At 45.9% G+C, this 20047-nt stretch overlaps 3 protein-coding genes across 5 annotated transcripts in view; 2 read left to right on the top strand and 1 right to left on the bottom strand.

Moving 5' to 3' along the window:
- Positions 1-7480, bottom strand: part of LOC135368610 (cell adhesion molecule DSCAM-like) — a 208885-nt gene extending 201405 nt beyond the window's left edge. The window contains exon 1 of the mRNA XM_064602002.1: positions 7349-7480. The gene's annotated coding sequence lies outside the window, so the exon portion shown is untranslated. The remainder of the gene's footprint in view (positions 1-7348) is intronic.
- Positions 7481-7671: 191 nt separating this feature from the next.
- Positions 7672-9160, top strand: LOC135368615 (ragulator complex protein LAMTOR3-like). 2 transcript variants are annotated; one of them, XM_064602009.1, is made up of 6 exons: positions 7672-7722; positions 8161-8195; positions 8303-8361; positions 8471-8604; positions 8666-8729; positions 8866-9160. In XM_064602009.1, exons 1-6 carry the CDS (start codon positions 7714-7716, stop codon positions 8937-8939), a joined length of 375 nt encoding a protein of 124 aa, XP_064458079.1. In that variant the 5' UTR covers positions 7672-7713; the 3' UTR covers positions 8940-9160. The 2 variants fall into 2 exon arrangements, with proteins under 2 accessions (XP_064458079.1, XP_064458078.1); XM_064602008.1 differs by lacking the exon at positions 7672-7722 and adding an exon at positions 7739-7840.
- A 731-nt stretch (positions 9161-9891) lies between these two features.
- Positions 9892-19919, top strand: LOC135368612 (protein spaetzle 4-like). 2 transcript variants are annotated; one of them, XM_064602005.1, is made up of 6 exons: positions 9892-10718; positions 13799-13941; positions 15348-15730; positions 16541-16874; positions 18642-18764; positions 19657-19919. In XM_064602005.1, the coding sequence occupies exons 1-6, from the start codon at positions 10668-10670 to the stop codon at positions 19871-19873; spliced, it is 1251 nt and encodes a 416-aa protein (XP_064458075.1). In that variant the 5' UTR covers positions 9892-10667; the 3' UTR covers positions 19874-19919. The 2 variants fall into 2 exon arrangements, with proteins under 2 accessions (XP_064458075.1, XP_064458076.1); XM_064602006.1 differs by having other exon boundaries at positions 10656-10718; positions 13803-13941.
- The last annotated feature ends 128 nt before the right edge of the window (positions 19920-20047 follow it).

The raw sequence follows: 20047 nt of genomic DNA, 5'->3' as shown, positions 1-20047 counted from the left end.
TGTGTTTTACACTGAATATTTCGAACAGCCGTTCCTAATATACACATTGAAGTATAAAGCAGCTGTTTCAGATGAGTTTGCAGCAGGGCTGAAACTGCAGTACCGGAAAGTTTACAAAAAGGCCTCACTTTTCGCACGTTCTAAAAAAAAATAGGAGATAGAGCGAACGTTTCTGCAGGGTGACGACTGTCTCCGAGCGAGTTAAGTTCTTTAAAAAGCTGTCAGCTTTCCTAAAAAATCAGTATAACGTTAGACGCCATAATCTGGGACAAACCAGGTTGTCCACCTCGCTCTGAGAAGCTGTCTCGTATAGAAAAACGTCGATTAAATCGTGCTCCAACATATTGATTTTGTAGGCCAACGCGATTAGACGCTTTAACCCGCTCTGGCGCGAACTCATAAACTTCACACCTCATTGCTTACGAAATACCGACCTCGTTCACCATTTTCTATAGAAAGCGCATCGCTTTATAGCCAAAGAATGTAGAGCGTCAACTTTCAGTTGACTTTGTAAAAATAAACGAACCGAAAAGGTTAATCCCTATAGCATGCACTCCGCCACGCGCGCAAAATACACTTTGCGCCGAACATTCACGCTTACAACCGGAGCGTTAGATTATTAGAATATAGGGTGACAATAAGCAAGCTCTCGTATAGCACAACTCCCAAATTTTCGTGCCATAGAAGGCATTGCACAAAATGCTAACCAGATTAAGCATATCACACGTGCATTCGAAATTACCATCGAACGCAGAAATGCCGTTCGTGATACCAAAGCTTATTATCTCTATTGTACAGAAATATTGTTGCAAAGTGCAACAAAGTGCAAAGTTCAAGTGCAAGTTTAAGTTAAAAATGTAAGTGCAAAGTTTGTTGTTGCAAAGCTTAAGTGCAAATTCAAGAGCAAATTGCAAGTGCAAGTACAAATTTAAGTGCAAGGTTTGCTGTTGCAAAGTTCAAGTGCAAATTTAAGTGCAGAGTATGTTGTTGCAAAAATATTGTTGAAAAGTGCAACAAAATGCAACGCAAATTTTACAGATATTTTACAGACCAAAGCGTCTATGCGCTCGATACTTCGATACTTGTACTTGTACTTTGGAGAGTATGGTTTTCTGGCTGGGTTGAAATGCGCTAGTACACGCACGATAAGGCGGCCTTTAACGTGTGATTGAATGCGGTTATGATCGCGTTATTTCTGATGCTGAGCTTTCTGGGTTTGTAATGTTTTCCGTGGGTAAAATGGCGCGCCGTCCACAGCAGAAGACAGGTGTACGGTCTGAGCGTACAAAAGCTTGACGAAGTGGTTCGGGACACTGGCACTGGCCTCCGGAGGGACATTCCACGCCGCCATCCGATTCCGCCAGTGGAGTAACCAGGGCGAGGTCACGTGCTTACGGTTACGAATAGGAACGGCCGTAGGTTTCTCTCTCCTCTGACGTCAAAGCTTGACGCGTGCGTGTGTTCAAGTGTTTATATGTCGGCAAGTACTGCGCGTGGAAGAATAATGCCTTTTCCTCAATACGCTGGCGTGCAATACAGCGCGTGTCAAAACCCCTTAAAAATCAACAACAACAACAACAACAACATAGATGAATGGATGATGATGATGTGGGATGTTTCCCTGCGTTGGGTGCAGGACCCTACCCCATTCCAAAGAGGTTCATATGAGAGGATGACGAGGGAAGGGAATCCCTACAGTTCGTGAAGGAGGCCGGTGGCCCTCAGAAAGGAAAGAAAAGCGCCAAGTGCACGGCACTGATGTCCCTTAAAAATCAAGACATTCAAGTAGAGATGCAAAACTATCGATAGTACTATCGATAGACGGCTATCGGAAAACTGGGGGAGCAGATAAAAATAGAAAACGAATGCCTCACTCCTACAAGTTTTACAAGACAACTCAGAGCAGCTTGACCTCCGACGCTGACATTGAGCTTCTCATGCCGCTCAAACCAACCGCAAGGTCACGTGATACTCTCTGCACTGGATCGGCTGGCAAAGCAGTCTCATGAGTGCGTACGGTTTTATGATGAGCATCTTCTTTCGCTGTTTGCGGTGCATCGTTCCTACATTGCAGCTAAATGGAAAGAACTTGTGTCGCACGTGATTGTCACTGTGCCAGTGCGAAAACGATGACGGGAACGAAAGCATCGATAGTGAGAACCAAATCTAGCTGTCGATAGCAAAGAAAAACAAAAAAACAGTACTATCGATAGTCAATTGTCGTAAAAATATTGATAGTTTTTCAACACTATCGATAGTCAACAATCGATAGTTCTTACACCATCGATAGTACTATCGATAGACAGTCCAGCGATAGTTTTGCATCACTACACTCAAGTCTCATAATGGGTATGTTGCTCAAGTATCTATCCCGCTTGACATAGCCTATGGTGTCCCGGCTAAGTGTATACAGAATTTAAAAAAATGCATATATGTATCACTTTTTCCGAGATGAAATCAATTGCAATATAGTAATGCCGTTGCCACTGTTAACCAATCTCCGGTTTCCGTGGCCTCGCTCCGATAAGCGCTCGACTATCCGGGAATTGTGAAAACAGCACTGGACCGGTTTATTGTCAATTTGAGGGTGGCCGGGTGCTGGCACGGTATCACTTGTTGACAACACGAGTAAAAGAATATGCGGCTGAAGCGCAATGAAAGAAGAGTGCTTATCTGAGATTTGCCTGAATGATTTCCTGGGCCTCATTCACAGCGCTTGGGCCGTTGTTCTTACAGGTTTTGTCAATAAACGATACCATACCTGCAACCGACTACCCCCAGAGTGACGATCGACCGGTCCAATGCTGTTTTGACTGCTCCCCGATAGTCGAGCGCTTATCGGAGCGGGGCCGCGGAAACGGGAGATTGGTTAACAGTGGACACGACAGTATACGCAGAAGGGCGCTCCTTAGGAGGGCACCAGCAAACTCCTAAGGCAATGTCTTAATTAACTTTCGACAATTAACTTTTCAATTATAAAAGCTAGGAGGTTGTCCCAATGAAAACATCTGGATCCCTTCGGTCTCCTGATTCCGTTGCCGTTTTCAGAACAAAAATCCGTTCGATATGTCGTCTCAAAAAAAAAAAAAAAAATCATGAAGGAAAACGTTTTTCTTTATTTTGTTCATTGCGGATCTTCAGAGACGGGTCTTCCCTTCACCCGCAATGTGAGAAGGTGAAGGAGCGTCCTGGAAAAAGATTAAAAGAAAATAGAAAATGCAACCCAAGATAAGGGCAGTTCTGATAGCGTCACCCGATACATTTGTTTTTGTTTCGCTTCCGCAAGTTAAAGCTCATCTTCGACGCATGAGGCGGCGCTGTGCTCCTTCCCCCTCTCACACCGGGGGTGAGGGGAAGACGCGTCTCGGAAGATGCGCCCCCCCCCCCCCCCAATGAACAAAATAAAGAAGAAAAAGTTTTCCTTCACAAATTTTTTTTGCGGACGACCTATCGAACGGTTTTTTGTTCTCAAAACGCCTACTGTTGTTTTCTTTGGGCAGACGATGCATAACCTTCATAACCTAACCTAAGGATTGGACCTAAGGATTGGACCTGGATTGGACCTTCATAACCTAAGGATTGGAACGTAGTTCGTACTCTGCTACTTCGTGATGTCCTGAGGTTTCAATGGATGGGCACCTCAGAACACTTCTTGTGCGGAGCAACGCATGTTCATCCTTGAAAGAGACACAATGCGGTTCAAGAACCGGAAAATTACCGCAAACAAATCTGAAGACACTTGACAGATGCGTCCCAATACGGACGTTACGAATGTTGAGCTGGTCGACAAAATCGGAGGAATAAAGGCATTCCTGGATCGCCTGCAACTGCAAGGTACATAGCACCCTATCGGGTGATGAAAGTGGCCACGATGATGGGAATTTTAGACACAGTAATATAGGGACTGAATGATTAATTAGCGTATCGCAGTGAACGTTTTGTCATGACAGTTCGGTGGAATGTTCTGCGGGAGAGGATGTTGTCGCTGACAGGCTCGAGCAGAGGATGCAGAAGAGGAGACGAGAGGGGAACGAGGGGGGGGGGGAGGGGGGACAAAGACAGTTTCGTGCGAATATGAGCTTGCTGGTAACACATGGGTCGCCAGGGTAGATAATGATTTGCCATATGGATCAGTTGATCCAAAAGCTAAACAAAGGTGGTAAACGACGTGTGTAGAACTGAACAGCAACGAAAAATATGCGGATCGACGCTTGTACAAGCGTTTATCTCGAGTTCCTTTTCTTTCCTTTTCTATTTTTAGTTTTTAGTTTTTTACGAGTACGCAACTCCACGCTGTCAGACCCCATCCCACGTCAGGCAAGGCAAATGAAGGCCTCCCTAATCGGACGGTAGTTTCGACCCGGTACACTGGGTTCCTGACGAAACATAAGCCACTACAGGAAAGCTGATGAGGCCCTTCTGGAGATGGGAGCCCATGTGTTTACGGGCGTTTTAACGGCGAACGGCTTCGCTGCCCCGTGCTCATTACGCATCATACGGAGCTGCGCTTTTACCGCGTACTTCTCGGGCATGCACGTAAGTGACCCAATGAGCAAAAGACGAGGAAACACGATGGTTAACGGGAAATATGACGCAAATGACCACGAAGGTATACAGGGGCCGTGGCGTGGGAGTAAACCGATGCTTTCTGTTAGGTGGCCCGACTCAAGGGCACACTGTGGTAGTACCATCCAATGACATGCAGTTGCTTTACTCGGGTCGACAGGGAACCTCTTGGGCGAGGGCGGTGACGTAGCAAGGGGGATTTTCACCACCACCAACCCGTCTCCCCAAAATCGTACCTTTGGTAGTGCATTCGGGACAGAGAAAACGGAGGTGAAATCCTCCTCCTCCTCCTCATATAAGGTTCCCATACCTCCCAAAATATTTTCCTGGCTGCGCTACCGGACCAGAGACATCCATGTGGACAAAAAAGAATTTCGTTCAGAATATAGTAGTGATGTATCTTTCAATCTATTGATGTGATGTGATGTGATGTGATGTGATGTGATAAAGCAAAAATTGGGATGTGAGTTTCGACGAAGTCGAACTGGCTACCCCAGTACACTTACACACAGAAAGTACAAACAGATGATGAGATGATGAAAAAACAAAGAGATGATGACCAGAGAAGAACAGAGATGATAATGAAGTTCAACATGAGCTCAATCTATTGAGTAGCAGGGCATTTCTCTGGTTCTTTCTACGCATTGTAAATTGAAAGAACGAGGCGCATACCAGGCCCTCCCAGCAAAAACACACTTTGGGGCGGTTATTTCGGTATCTTCTTCCGCACAGTAGATCTCTCCAGGCTAACTCGTAACATTCAATTCCAACTCTCTTTACCGAACAAACCTCTTGGACGAAAAAAAAAAAAAAGACCCGTTCCTAACTCTACGAGTCTACGCTTACATTATAACATGATGACAGACGCAGTGAAAGAAGGAACAACAAATGTTATATGTACGAAACAGGCGTCTTTTGTACTGCGACCAAGCAGGGTGCAGCCTCACTTGCAGACGACGCCCTATCTTCGCGTCGTCTGCTTCACTGAATACGAGTCCTTCAGCTCTACCGGCAATCGACGATTCGCCGAGATTGAAGTTTCCGAGCGAGGGGACTCCAATTCTTCTTGGAACAAGCCCCCTTCACCGAAAGGCAGACGACAAGAACGCTAGTACGTAGTCTGAGGGCGTGAAGGGTTTGATGACATCTTTACTATTTGCTTTACTCCTAGCAGCGACTGAAATTGCGAGATATTGGATGCCTGGTGATTGGATAAAGTGGTTTCCGCATGACTGTTAATTCCGTCTGTATATCGCAGAATATTAGGTGAAAGGTATTAAACTATGAAGCTCGGGGCAGCGATTTCAATGTAATGATAGCAATGTAAATCAGCCTGATTTCTTACTGTCTGCGTTTGTATAATCGTACTTATTTCCGCCATATCCCGAAACTTCTAAAAGGTAATCCACGCAGAATCAACTTTTAAACGTGGTAAAAAGTTGCGCATGTTGTGACGGCGACACTAGCTTGAGAGTGTTTTATTGTGATCCTGCCTAGACGGGGGTTTGATCGCCTTTTGCAGGATCGACATTTAAACAAACAAACAAACAAAACAATGCAGCAGCGGTGCAGAGCATGCACCAGTAGTAGTCCGCAGCACTGAGTGTAAGAAGGCTACGGAAGCTTGCGGTACAGATTCCACAAGATCAAATGCTTTCTTACAACAGATACTTTTGCAAATCTTTTTTCTGTACATGATCAACAAAAGCAGCATTGGTGATTTTGTCAGACTATTTCATTTCCGGGGTCAGAGATTTCCTTACACCCCCCTAGATCTTTTGCAACCCCCCCCTGAAATTTCTGACATTGCCCAATACGTTCGAATCGAGCATCCTGTGCTGTATAGACGACATTCAGAACTTGAATGACAAGTTCATAGCCATGCAAATGACCGTATCGTGCATTGTTCCAATATAATTTGGAACAAACTTTTGCAACGCCTTTAACCCGCATATAATATGAAGCACCATTTGCACACCTTTACGCAATCACCACCGCTCTTTTTCTCGTTTTTCTGCTGTTCTTCTCATCGTAGGCTATCTAATTTTCACAGCCGCGTGAGACAATCTTGTGTTCCTTTTGTATTTTTATGACTGCATGCATCTAGTCAATTGTAGTACTCGTTGTAGAGCCGCTGTCGTAATATATTGTGCGGATATATATATACATACACATATATATAGAGAGAGAGATACAAGGAACACACAATATACACAGTGAAAAATAGCCGGAGCTCTGTGGCTGCACGTAAATAGTATGTTCACAATAGTTGATCGTACACTCCCAGCCGCGGACAGCCGTTTCGTCCTACTTGGGACTCATCCGTCCCGACGAGTCCTCAGATTATATATATATATATATATATATATATATATATATATATAATGTTTGAATTTCAAACACGTCTAGCATCATTTACTTATTTTTTGAATGGCTTTTCCCCTCTTTATATATATATATATATATATATATAAGAAGTACCTTACTGACAACAACCATAAATGATCGAAAAGTGATGATGACATGAGAGGTCATGGTTGACATGCCATCAACGTGCTGTGGTGTTCTCCGTTCGCACAAAAATTTGGCAGACGAGGACTTCAACAAACATATGCGCCTCCCCCCCCCCCCCTTCCCCCAAATGTCGGTTTCTGGGGACATTAATGCCCAGCTTTAATGCTTCACGGCATGATAACAAAACCTGATGTAAGCGAGAGAGCATTCGAAATACAGCAAATACTATATATGTTAATAACGCATCATGCACGTCGCATATACTTACTCATTCTCAATGTTCAGTTTCTTAACAGCCAACTTTGAAAAGGTGCGATTGCACACACGAAGGAGAAGTCGCGCTGCAAGTCAAGCATCGCGCCCGAGAACTGCCATGACGTTGCCTTCGGTGCAGGTCCTGCCACCTACCGAGAGGCAAAATCGGTAAAATTAGGTTTTGGTTTTATGCTATCTGTGTTTCTGTAAACGTTGCGTTTTAGCGCACTTCTATGGACATTCGTCTTTCAAATTCGTCTTTGCTGCTATTCTTTTTGTTACGACTCGACAATTCAGCACAATTCAGTTTTCGTTGCGAGCGATAGTTTTTCAAGTAGCCGTGTTGTGGCGCGCCAAGCGTAGAGGGTGGTAAACATCATGGCGGACGTAAGTCATATGACTTTTAAACATTCTGACTACAAGCTCGCGTAATAGTTTAGTCTGAGTCATGGGGATTGGAAAACAGCATGGCATGTCTACGTTCCCTTTTGCTGATACAGGGAGCGTGAGTTTTCCAGCTGTAGCAGCTGCACATTTCGAAAACCGCCAAACAACGCTGTGTGACAGAACTGCTCCGTGTAACAACAAACTCCTTAACGCGACATTTATTTCGTTTGTCACGTATTTTTTTTTTCTCTCTCTCTCTTGTACGGCGTGTGATGTAATGAAACGTTTCTGAACGTGAGGCTAGGGAATTCACAGGTCTCTTCGGCTTTCCTACATGTTGTTGGCGCGAATTTTGAAAATAGAGGATCCGCAGGCTGAAAACTTTGTATATGTAACTCGGTCAGAGATTTCCTGATGATATGTCATTTTGTATTTTAGGAATTGCGGAAGCATCTTCTCGGCGTTATGTCCAGGTAAGTTCCAGCCTACCCCACACAATCGCATGTCCGTGCTTTTAAGCTATCTTCACGCGACCAAAAAAAAAAGAGGCACACAGAAAGATAAAATTTGTGATTTTCAGGACACCAGGACTACATGCGATTATAATCACAGACCGTGATGGCGTTCCGTTATTAAAAGGTGAGAAAATGATACACATATGTAATATGTTGCCCTGTCACTTTGCAGCACGGTCGCATTTGTGTTTCTGTTCAATAGTCACCAATTCTCAGTCACCAATTTTGTGCAGCAAGCAACGAAGGTGCCCCAGAGCATGCAATGCGTCCTGGTTTCCTGTCCACGATGGGAATGGCGATGTCTCAAGCCAATAAGCTTGGGTTAGGAAGGTGCAATAAAATGATATCATCCTATGGAAACTATCAAGTAAGTCCCGTAGAATTTTTGGTTCTGAACACAAATGCTAAAAGTCTTTACTGGCTGCTAGGTGATCAGCATCAACCAGCAGCCTCTCACACTGACATTCCTCGCTAGCAACGGTGCCAATACAGGTGGGTTAGCGAAAACTGCAATCAGGTATCATGTTGATTGAGAACGATGCAGGCCTGTTTCACAGGTAGTGTGAACGTTGTCTCGTGGAAGTTCACCATTCTTGTTGATTGTCATGATTGTGAATTGTCATTTTAGGCATGATCCTGAACCATGAAAGGGACCTGGAACCAATCTTACATGGCCTTCGAAATGTTGTAGAGACCTCTTGACTTCTGCATAGTGTCAGTCTGTGCATTGCAGTCCACAGCATTATCTTTCTTTTATGTTGTTAGTTCTTGGGAAGTGAAAATTTTTGCATTGAAGTCTACAACAAAGAAAGGCTCGCACTGCAGAGAGTCTTTGCTTTTAGGTTGCCGTAATGCTGTGCACTCTGTCATTACAAATTATATATCCACATGTGGCATTGTATAATAAAATATTCCAAACTTGTTGAATGCGCCATTCTCTACAGCCGCTGTTTTACACCTCGGGATAAAGAATCAATCAGTTAGCCTCTATGCTCTCCTTGAGTACTTGTTCTCTTCCTAGCTGCATTGCTGATAGAGGCAATCTTTACAACATCACAGACAATTGCGACCAGCGATGTATCCAGACATCCCCCCCTCAATGTTTGGCAATACCCCCCTTACCGTTTTTTCCTGTGCGGGCCCTTGCTATTTCAGCCTTAGACACATGTCGGTAACGGTACATTGAGCTGTTATAACATAACTGTAATAATGACACCCCCCACCTCTCATTTTTTGCAACACCACACCATGCTTTCGATTCTGGATATACCACTGTTCGCGTCTTCTTATGAAGATCAATAGCAAATCGTTGCGACCACAATTGGGAATAATGGAATGCTCGCTCACTAAGAAAGAGGGTGCGTATAATCGGTTATGTAACATTCAGTCATACTCATAGCCAAAAACTTGGGCTGCACACTCCTGCGCATGCATTCTGAGCAGGAACAAACACAAGCTCTGATGCTCTCCTCCTCTACTTTGATATCTCTCCTCCCTATACTTTGCATCCCTCTACAAGAAACATGTTCGATCTATAGCTAGCCAATTACTAGTTATGCATCTGAGAGTCTCACACTCGAGTACCTTTCTATGACTTGGAATCTGAGAGTCTCGCACTCGAGTACCTTTCTATGACTTGGAGACAAGGGGGCAAAGTGCTCTTCAGCAAGACTGACTGATGAAAGAAACCTCCTCCCTTCCATATTCACAAAAATGATAATCCACACAAATAACAGCTCCCAGATGTTACAAACTGCAATTCATCCCATAGTTTTCAAAATTAAACTACCCCTAGTGGTAAGTAATATGTACACTAGGTCCACGAACGCGTGCGATGACGTTCTCCTGTCAGAACTGCCTGCACATCTTCCTCAACATCACCGCTTCTGCCACAGACGCTAACCTATTACAGCGCGCATGTCAACTTCCGACAAGTGCGTACGAAGAACAGAACCTGCCATCAGAAACCGATCCTTCTTTTTCTTTTTTTCGGCATCAACCAAGACCGGCAGCGGCGTCCCCTCCTGGCTAGCGTAAAACAAGGTCACCATTCATGCCGATCGCCCCTCTCGTTCCCCTTCTGGCACATTTCTTCCCTCTCCTCCGCTCGTGCAAACAGGCAGCCTGCCAAACAACACCAAAAAGCAGCTTCTGGATGAGGAAGGAAGGAAAAGAGATCCAGCGGCCAACAGTCACCCGCCGGCGAACGGTTACTGGGTTGTCGAAGCACAGACGAACTTGCGGAATCGCCTGGTGACAGTTTGGATTTCTTGTGCCTCGGAGTTCGTCTTTTGGGTTACGAATCGTGACTCGTCGTCCGTGGACCCGATGTGGAAGAGGTCGGCGTTTGGTTAACCCGGCCGGTGTGTGACTTCGCCAAGTGACCCGGTCCTGCTGGACTGCGCGCTTCGCTAACTCTTTCGGTGCATCATGGAGGCTCGTCCGGATAGCGGTCATCGCCCGCGCTCTGCGCTACACTGGGTAAGTGAATGGGGCAGAAATTGCCCGTCTGCGAGGACTTGTGGGTCATGGGAGTGACGCAATGGCTGCTCTTTACGCAACAGACGATCAAATTAAGAGGGCACAGGTGAGCAGGTGTACTGCGGATAGAAGCCACATCAACTCTCGATAACTATAAACGCTGGGACAAAAACGAAACTGTCCACTTTGCTTGTGTCAATGTTTGCTTCCTCAAACTTGAAGAAGAAAAAGAACGTAACCTTTATCTGTCGCATAACTATAGTCCTGCAAGTTTCACGCCCCGTGTAGTATCCGAAGTACTAGTGGGTGACTATCTCTGTGTGGCAATTTCATATCTTTTTCCCGATCAACTAATTCGTAAAAAATAAATACAAAATATGACAATAAAGGTGAAGATTGTGTTAGGTGTGGCTACAAACACTGTGGGTACATGGTACGCGCGTCAAGAGGAGATCCTGCATGAATGGGATCTTGTGCCTACTCTGCGTCATACGAAAAGAGGAGGAAATGATTGTTACTTTGAGCAGGATCTACATGACCACGTGCGGTTTATTCGCGAAACTAGCGTGGATGATTCGCCCTTTCACATGCGTAGGTGGTGGTGATGGAACTTCTTGCCGTAGTCCGCCTCGCTCAGGTGGGCAACGACATGTGTAATCACGGCAATTGCACAGTCGCTGACCAATGGCCACATAGAGCGTACCAACGCGGAAACAAGTTTCCTCATGTTGCTGCCTGTTTTTGTCAGATGGCCTTGAAAAAAATTTTGCGCACCTTTTTTTTTAGGAGTTTCTCGGGTTCGAAGCCGAGATAACACAACTGCTCCGTGTGTTATGGTGATGCTGCTATATGGTGATCATGCTTGCCAGTGAGGCGGTACAGTTGCCGGCCTTGAAATTGCGAACTTCGTGCACGTCCGCTTTTCAATGAGGTACATCTGATTCGTCGTGAAATCCCCAGTGCCGTAATAATCTTGTTCTGGGTGGTGTCCGTCGGTTCGCGGGAATGTTTACTCCGACTCCTGCGCCTTGTGCCATTTTCTATTTTTTTCAGTGCTTCAGCATGTGTATCTGTATTGTCACATGTCAGCCCATAACTGTTTGGAGGCACTGTCGAACACGTTGCTCGTCTAAATATATCGGACAAAAAAAGAAAAAAGAAGAACAGAGAAGAGAAAAGAAAAACGAAGCACAGTCCCTCGAAAGTTGAATGTGTCCCCGTTGTTTACGGTCAAAAACGTTGTCTTACAACTTTCTGGGTTAGTTTCGGCGACGTGGCTTTGCGTGTGGGTTCAACTCGGGTCAGGATAACATCCGCCACTTCATTTTTAGCGATCACAATATTTAAGAGAAGTATTTAAATGGATTGAATTTTGAAGAGATTATTTGAAGAGATCGAGTCAGTCACGTAGGTGTAGGTACTTTAACGAGCACGGTGCGGCCATGCTCATTCCCTCCTGTAACCTCCCTTCGGGTACCGTGTTATGTATCTCTTCCCCTGTACCGCAATAAAACTAAAAAAAGAAGAAAAGGAACATGTGTTTGGGAAGATGTTCATGAGTATATGTACTGGCAGCCCAACTGTGTTCCCCAATCTGAGAAATTGGGGGAGGGGGGGGGGACCAGTCCAGGATGTGCCACTTGACACTAAGGTCTGACAACAGCATTTTTTTCGCAAAATTCAGTGGAAACCCCTCGTCAGGGTTGGAAGACGTATACAGGGTGTCCAAAATTAAGCTTTCACGAGCGCTACGCAAACACAGCGATGACAGGAAACCGGATGATAACTTTACGCTACTTGTGTAAGAAACAGGTGCTGCTAATTATGTAGCACCTGTTTCTTACTCAGGGAACAGAAAAATAAGCACCACTTTTCTTTTGTTCGCCTATTTATAAAGTGCTAGTGAAAGCTTAATTTTGAACGCCCTGTATAAAGAAAAAAACAAGAACACTAAAGGAAAACATGGCAGGTTGCAGGCGGCACAGACGGTGGAAATAGAAAGTTTTTTTTCTTTAGCGCTGGGGGTCACCTGGACGTCTTGGAAGGCGCAGCGCTGTATAAGACATAGTGCTCTGACAAGGACGTGGCACATTCCAGACTCGCACTGGGCCGGCGCAAAAAAAATTACTGCGCAAACCACTCTTCCAACAATCTCCGCATGGATAAATGATACCTTTATAAGCGAACACAAAGCCTCAGAATGTCAACGCAAACGGCACCAACATGCACTCAATGCATGCATTCATCCTGGCATAAACCACAACAGTTTAACAGCTACATCACTCCTCCGGATTGTTTACTCCACGTAATAGAGGTCAATAGGCCGCTGCGTCAAGGTAGGTCGCGGGCGGTGTTGGAAAGCAGCACTCACGCAAAGGGAATGCCCATGTGAGTGTCCTTGACACACTTACTTCCAGTGGGAGTCAAGGGTGAACGACCTGGAAGGCGACCGCCCCACCTTAGTCACGGACAAACTGATGCGGAACGACAGACCTACTTCGGGAAAACATGAAAAGAGGAGGGGCGGCTTTCGTGCTTCCATAACTTTCTATGCTTGTTTCGTGGGCAGTTACTCGTGGTCTTGTTCTTGACGATTCCTAGTGCACTCATGGCAAAACACAGCGGCCTTGAAGCACGTGAGGGGTCCAAAACCGTCCAGCATCAAATGATTTTCTTGGCATGCTTGCACAAGTGGACGGGTAGTACAAGAAACACGACTTACGAAGCTCGATATTTGTATGCACGAACTGGTTTGTCTGTGCAAATGAGTCTTGAGACAGTTACACTCCAGGTGCTGCATGCCGGCGTCTACAACTGTCCACAAAGATCCAAAACGTAGACTGCCCAGTGGAAGCACACGTTTTCGTTTACCCATATTCGCTATGTTCTCTAGGATTGAGAAGGACTTTACCTCTAGAGCAGCGCGAAGGAAGGAAGGAATGTACGTATCGCGCCCAGCTCCGCACGTGGTTGCATCGCGTTCGTCATCCGCCGGTCATTGACAAAAGGGTGGTCACTTAGTGGCAGTAGAAACAGTGCTGTGTCGGATGAGGCACGGTATCCAGAGTGCTTTGTTCCAGGCAGTCCTCTGGACGGTCCTCGGCCTCCGATGGTGCTCCGGTCAGAGCTGTGGGCCACGCGTCTCTGCGAGGTTTCTCCTGGACCTTCCATGTGACATGAGCCATGACAACCTCTGCAACGTCCCCGGAAGCGCTTATCCCTGGTAGGTACTCGTGATGATATAGTTTTTGCGCCCCGTATAGCTCCTAGTCTTCCGCTACTCTGCTACATTTTACGGTGCTTTTGTTCTTCATTATAGAGTTTTAGTGCATCGTACGCTATTGCGTTTGCGTACGTAAGGGATAGCGTTGATGGTTCTGCGCACGCCCATAACAGAAAGAGAGCTTGGCGCAGTGCGTAGAACCACCAACGCTATCAGTTACGTGCGCTATCGCCTTTGCGTACGATGTACTAAAACTCTCTATTAGTGAGTTTTAGTATACCGTTGATAAGGTTATCGTGCCTATCGGAACCAATCGCAGTGGTGCGTGACACAGAATCTTATCCACTGATTGGTTCCGGTTGATACGGTTCGACGCAAGCTACGTTATCAACGGTCTGCTGAAACTCTCTATTATGTTGCACCGTTCTCGTACTGGGCCCTGCGTATGGCTTGTTGTGCAAGCGAGTTGTTTCAGCATACTGTTTGATATATTTAGAAGAAAAACGAAAAAAGAAGCACGCCCGTAGTGTCGGGAAAACAGGTCGAAGATCACAAAATTTGAAAATCTAAATTTAGCAAACTAAGTTGGAAAAATACTTCGAGTCTACGACGAATGTACACTGTTAAAACAGAACTTCACCGCGCATAGCACGGTGCCTAGCCACCATCACAGCCACATAGCCTAGCCAACCATCATTCCGAATGAATCATTCTGTGCATTGATTGGTTGAGAGGAGGCGCCTATCTGAGACACATTATGCTTGTCCCAGATAGGCACCTCCCCCCTGTTTTGAATAAATCAGGACACAGAATGATATCATTCGGAATGCTGGTTGGCTAGGAGCGTGCTATGTGGTGAAGTTCTGTTGCCCACATACGTGAAGCCGACAACGGCAAGCCCTATCACCACCACCACCATCTCTTTTGACAGTGTATGTGCACATTAAGAAAAAGGGAAGGAGTAAATTGAGGAGCAATACAGCTTTTAGTCCCTTAGACTGCAATTACTTCCTATTTTAGTCCCATGAGTTGAAATTTACTTCCCACCACTAAAAATACCACAAACTGCCGTGCATTTAGTCCAGAAAGGAACTAACATTACTGAAAACTCATTACTTTTCTTCCCCTTTGGAGTGCGTAATCTCAATCAACATAGAATAAATACTGATATGACCTAGAAGGCGCCTCCAAGGAACTTGCAGAAATACGTGGAGAAAAAAAGCGTTGATGATGATGAGGTTAAATGGCGCAAGACTACTGTGGCCATGATGTGCCAGACAATAGTAAAAAAAAAAATATATATATATATATATATACTTGTTTGATAGCGTCCTACACTGCATAGAGTAGTAAGTTATTTCGTTAGCATGGAGGATGCGTATTTTTAATTTAAAAAAAATTTCCAGGCACGCCGTGCGACGTTACATCTTCGAAAACCAAGGGTTGATGCGTCGTATGTACGGCGAACAGCGTCACAGCCTCATCGTCTCCAGCGAGATCGAGGAGGCGAGACTGCGATATGACAATTCCCTCTCTCTAGTCAGCCATCGCTCAGCAGCTGGCCGATCGGTGTCCAGAGTTCGGCCAAACAGTCGATACGCTGCACGGCGAAAAACGCCCAGACCTTCTCCACAGCCCTCGTCTGCGGCGACGACGACGACCACGCCTTCTGAGATCTCTACTTCACCGTCACCCTCTCTAGTCTTGACAACGGCTAGCGAAGACAGGAAGGCTACGACAACAACTCCTGCATATTCGGCGGGTCCACGTCCAGATGAAGGTGAAACAGGTTGGTATTGTTTAGGATTATGTCCCGTATTGTGCAGGATATAGTCACTAAATAAGCTTCGCTTCAGAGTATCGACACTGAGTTCCAAGAGCGAGCATGCGCCATCTTGTTTCCGCGCCACGCTACCCACGCGCACTTTAGCGCACGATGCCATCTATCGTGCGCGGGTGAAATGTTCCTTTCTCTTGCATGTTGCTTTCCCTTTGATCCTCAACTGGGGATCGTACCGATGTGGTGGGGAAATAAGATGGCGCTCCTGCTCTCCCTTCGACCTCAGTGTCGATATTCTGAAGCGAAGCTTATTTAGTGGTTCTAGTGCAGGAGACCGGACGAGCTGACATAAGGCTGCGGCTGCCTTTTCGCAACCTTCTATCTGGTGCCCAGAGGCAGATCCAGGATTTTTCCATGGGGGGTCCTTGTTTGGACAGCATGCTGTTACACTACCAAGGTCACTTGAAACTCTATCTAACGACAGAACTTGAGGCGGGGTCAGGACATCCGGACCCCCTAGATCCGCCCCCGCCGGTGTGTGTGGGATGGGTTTGGTGGGAAGGGGTGTAAAAAGTGCTGGGTACACTACACCTAGACGGTGCCGGTGCAATAAGAAGAGGGGCTCCGGGCAGGGTCGGATGCAGTTGGGGAGGGGGGGGGCGGTTTCTTTGTCGGAGCGCGTAGTGGGGGAGGGGAGGGAAATCCAATATATAAACTGACGTTTTGAGAGGGGCAATCGCCCCCCCCCCCCCCCCGGATCCGCCACTGGCTCCGGGAGCTACTCAGCTAAGCTACATCATCCCTTTTTACTGTGTTTAGGACCAAATATAAACACAAGTGCAGAGCGCGAACCGACGACAACATCAGGTTACGCCACAACCACAACAATGCCTTCGAGCGAGGCAACCACGGCCGCTGACAAAGAAGACGGACCATCGTATGCCGCAGGCGTTCCCCTGACGCAAGATCCCGGTCCTGCGGTTCATGTGACAGAGCCCCCGTTCGAGCCTAAGCGAACGCCAGTTGTGGACAGCAATCATATTGACATGGTTGACGGAGACGCTCATGTAGAAGTTGAGGAGGACGAAATGGTTGCCGCCGAGGATGCTAAGACGGAGAGTAGCACGGAAGGAGTTCCGCTTCGGAAAGGAATGTAAGTAACTGCAGTTTGATAATCGTAGCTGTCTTTCGTTTTCATTTTTTTCTTTTTTTTGCGCCAAGCAACTGCATCATACAGCAGGGAAGAAAATTCGACGATTGCGCCAGAAAAACTGCTACAGCGTAGAGTCATGTGCAGTGTGACGTTTTTGCGCTCAACAATGTCTTGCAGCTTAACGTTACTTAACTTCTGTCATATTTTTTGTTGACACTTTGCCACTGTACAAGTTTGGAAAATGTTGTGCGTTAATACTGTGACAGATTTATGAACGGTTTGGAATGAAGAAGGGAAAGTTAATGCCCCAAGGGCACAGTTGATAAAGCGAGGAAATTCCTAAGTCGAGGGTTGACTCTATTACAACTATGGGAGTACCGAGGGGGGGGGGGGGGGGCAGTATCACACCCCTGTAGCTTCATAGTCACTCATGAAAATTGTGTACTCTGTATCATAGGGCGTCATTTTTCTCAGACGCAGTGTGCGTCTCCAGAAAAAAAGGTAAGGGTGTACCCCCTCCCGGAAAAAATCTTGCGAATGCCCACGACACATTACGGCTCGAAATAGGTTATGGGCATGTGATCTTGACCTGATGTACCCTCTCAATTACTCCATACAGAGGACTATACTGTTGGGCCTTATCATTCATTACTTCCATCTCACGCGGCTGTAAAGTGCTGGCTGGTGTGATCAAGGACGGGTATGAAAGATAACGTGCAAATGATTATTTTTGGCAGGTAGCCAATGCATTCAATGTGATGTGCTAACAAATGTGTTAAGCTCGCTAGTTCGGCTGGACGCCCTTGTTTTTGTCTCGTGTGAGAAACGAAAGCTGCACGAGTTCTGTACTGGCAACACTTCAAGCCTGTCCCATATACAAGCCCATGAAGTCCCATATACAACCAGTCCCATATGCAAGCGATCCGAACGATTTCTGCTTCGCGAGATTACAATGAATGTCCTCCAAAAGGCATTGCGAGACAAGTCGATTTATTTATATATTTTTAAAGCGACCACTTTATAGGGTCTACGACAGTGTAGGTCCGTCAGTTGTTTTATAGGGTCACGTGACCCCACGTGAAAGTGCCACCGCCACGAACGTGATCGCCAGGTTCTGTTTGCGGTAGGCTGAAACTGTGTGACAACGAAAGTAACAACGCAAAGATAAAAGTTCAAAAACTATTTCATAAATCATCAAAATGCTTTCTTCAAAAACTGAATAGCATTTCAAAGAGTTTGGCAATAATTTACCGCCGAACTATAGCCCCATAAGTAGGGTTCCGCGCTCTTGGTTTTTATTTACGAGCGGATTCTGTGGGGTTTTTTTTTCGGTGTTTATTTTCGTGAAATTGGGGTTTTTCGGCGGTTTTCATGTTTTCAGTTATCGGCGAATATAAATCGCAACGTAATTTCAACAGAGTGCGTCTCAGCGCAGCCTTACAACCGAAAACCGATACAAAATTAGCCCCTGTGATACAACACAAAAGGAAAAGTTTATTGCTCCACAGAGAAGTGGCGGTACCTAAATCCTGAAAGCAGAGTTCATTTAAATTTATTGTAATAGACGCAGGGATACTTGCCCCAGGTTCTTGTCTGACGTCGCTGCACGCTCTTTACACGCGCAACATCGAGAACGCCCTCTATCGCCCCCAATTTTCCTCGGACATTAATTTGTATTCGGCATTTTTCGGTTAAACGAGGAACCCTAGCCATAAGGCTACGCATCTAACACAATGCCCAAAGCTGATTTTTTTCCTTTTTTTTCAGGAATGCCTGTCCAGTGAAGCAAGAAGTTCTAGCACCATATTGGGCAAACAATACACGAGGAGAAGTGCTGGCACTGCTCAACGTGTACCCCTTCGAGCAATACATTCACGTCGAAAAATGCGCGTAAGTTCTCTACTTCAACACCTGGATGTACACGCATACTCTGATGCAAACTTGTAGGTACCTCAAATACCCGATCTTAAATACTTTTGGGAGTAACTTGGAATCTTACAAATACCTTTAAATTCAGTATTTAGTATCTAAACTTTTTTTTGTTTTTCAGTAACGTGTAACTATATTTCCCGAGTTCATCCTCAGATACTCGCTTTTGTGTTTTTTTTAGTGAGCGAGGACGGCTATAAATATTAATACTTGAAATGAACAGTTGATTAAAACAATAGATGTAGTTCAACGGGGCTTGCTCGCCCTCTCCGAGAGGACACCCAGCTGACACTCAAAATGATCGTTCCAAGGGATATCCGACGAATTGCATGCGCTGTGCAAGTGAACTTGAAAAGCTTGCAAAAATTTGCCTACTGACACAGAAGCCCTGACACCCTGCCCAACCGCTGTGCATGGGAGCATGGGAGGGGGGCCAATACCCCATAACCTGAGGCACAGTAGTTTATCCAGGATCGAAAACAATGGGGGAGGGGTCTGAATAGATCACTGCAGAGGTATTTTTGCCGGGAAGGGGGAGGGGACGTTGTGCCATAGCCAGAAAAATATTTCGGGACTGGTTCTATGTGAACTTTACATGGATTTCCCCCTCGTTGTCCTCTCCTAAACGCACTACCAAAGGTATCATTTCTGTGGGTGGTGGGGGATATGACCCCCCTCAGGCAGATTGAAAACTTAACACCTATGCTCTACTCAGTTACTGCTTTGCCAGGTACTCCATAACTTAAATACTTTTTGTGAGTATCTTGCACAGGCCTGCTCAGATGTTCGCGTACACCTGCTACAAAGGGTCCATTATAAAATTCACGTTGACCTCTTCCTGTTATGCTTGTAGGTTCGAGAACCACAAGATGTTCTGCCGCGAGGGCTGTCGGTGTGAGCAACAATACCGTCTTCATCGGCTGCTGGCGTTCGACCCCCGTAACGAGTGCCGCGGAATCTTCGCAGATTGGTTTCGCTTCCCATCATGTTGCGTTTGTATCTGCTACGACATCGGAACTCCTTCCATGTACAGGTCGGGCAGGCAGACTGTCGCCGAAAACCACCACTAGTGCCAGAAAATATTTATGCGTTTTAATAAAAGTTAGTTTCTTTTTAGGTGTGCTCATGATCCTGCACAATATTCATATTTAGATAAAAAATGGGACTTTGTCGTGTGGCAACAAACTCGTGCACTTCTAAGTCTCTAGAGGTATCATCATCCACCAGTGAGGAAGCAAACCTGG

The sequence above is a fragment of the Ornithodoros turicata genome, chromosome 9, assembly GCF_037126465.1.
Source record: "Ornithodoros turicata isolate Travis chromosome 9, ASM3712646v1, whole genome shotgun sequence".
NCBI classification, from domain to species: domain Eukaryota; kingdom Metazoa; phylum Arthropoda; class Arachnida; order Ixodida; family Argasidae; genus Ornithodoros; species Ornithodoros turicata.
The sequence above is the reverse complement of the archived record's forward strand: the minus strand, read 5'-3'. Positions and strand labels throughout refer to the sequence as shown.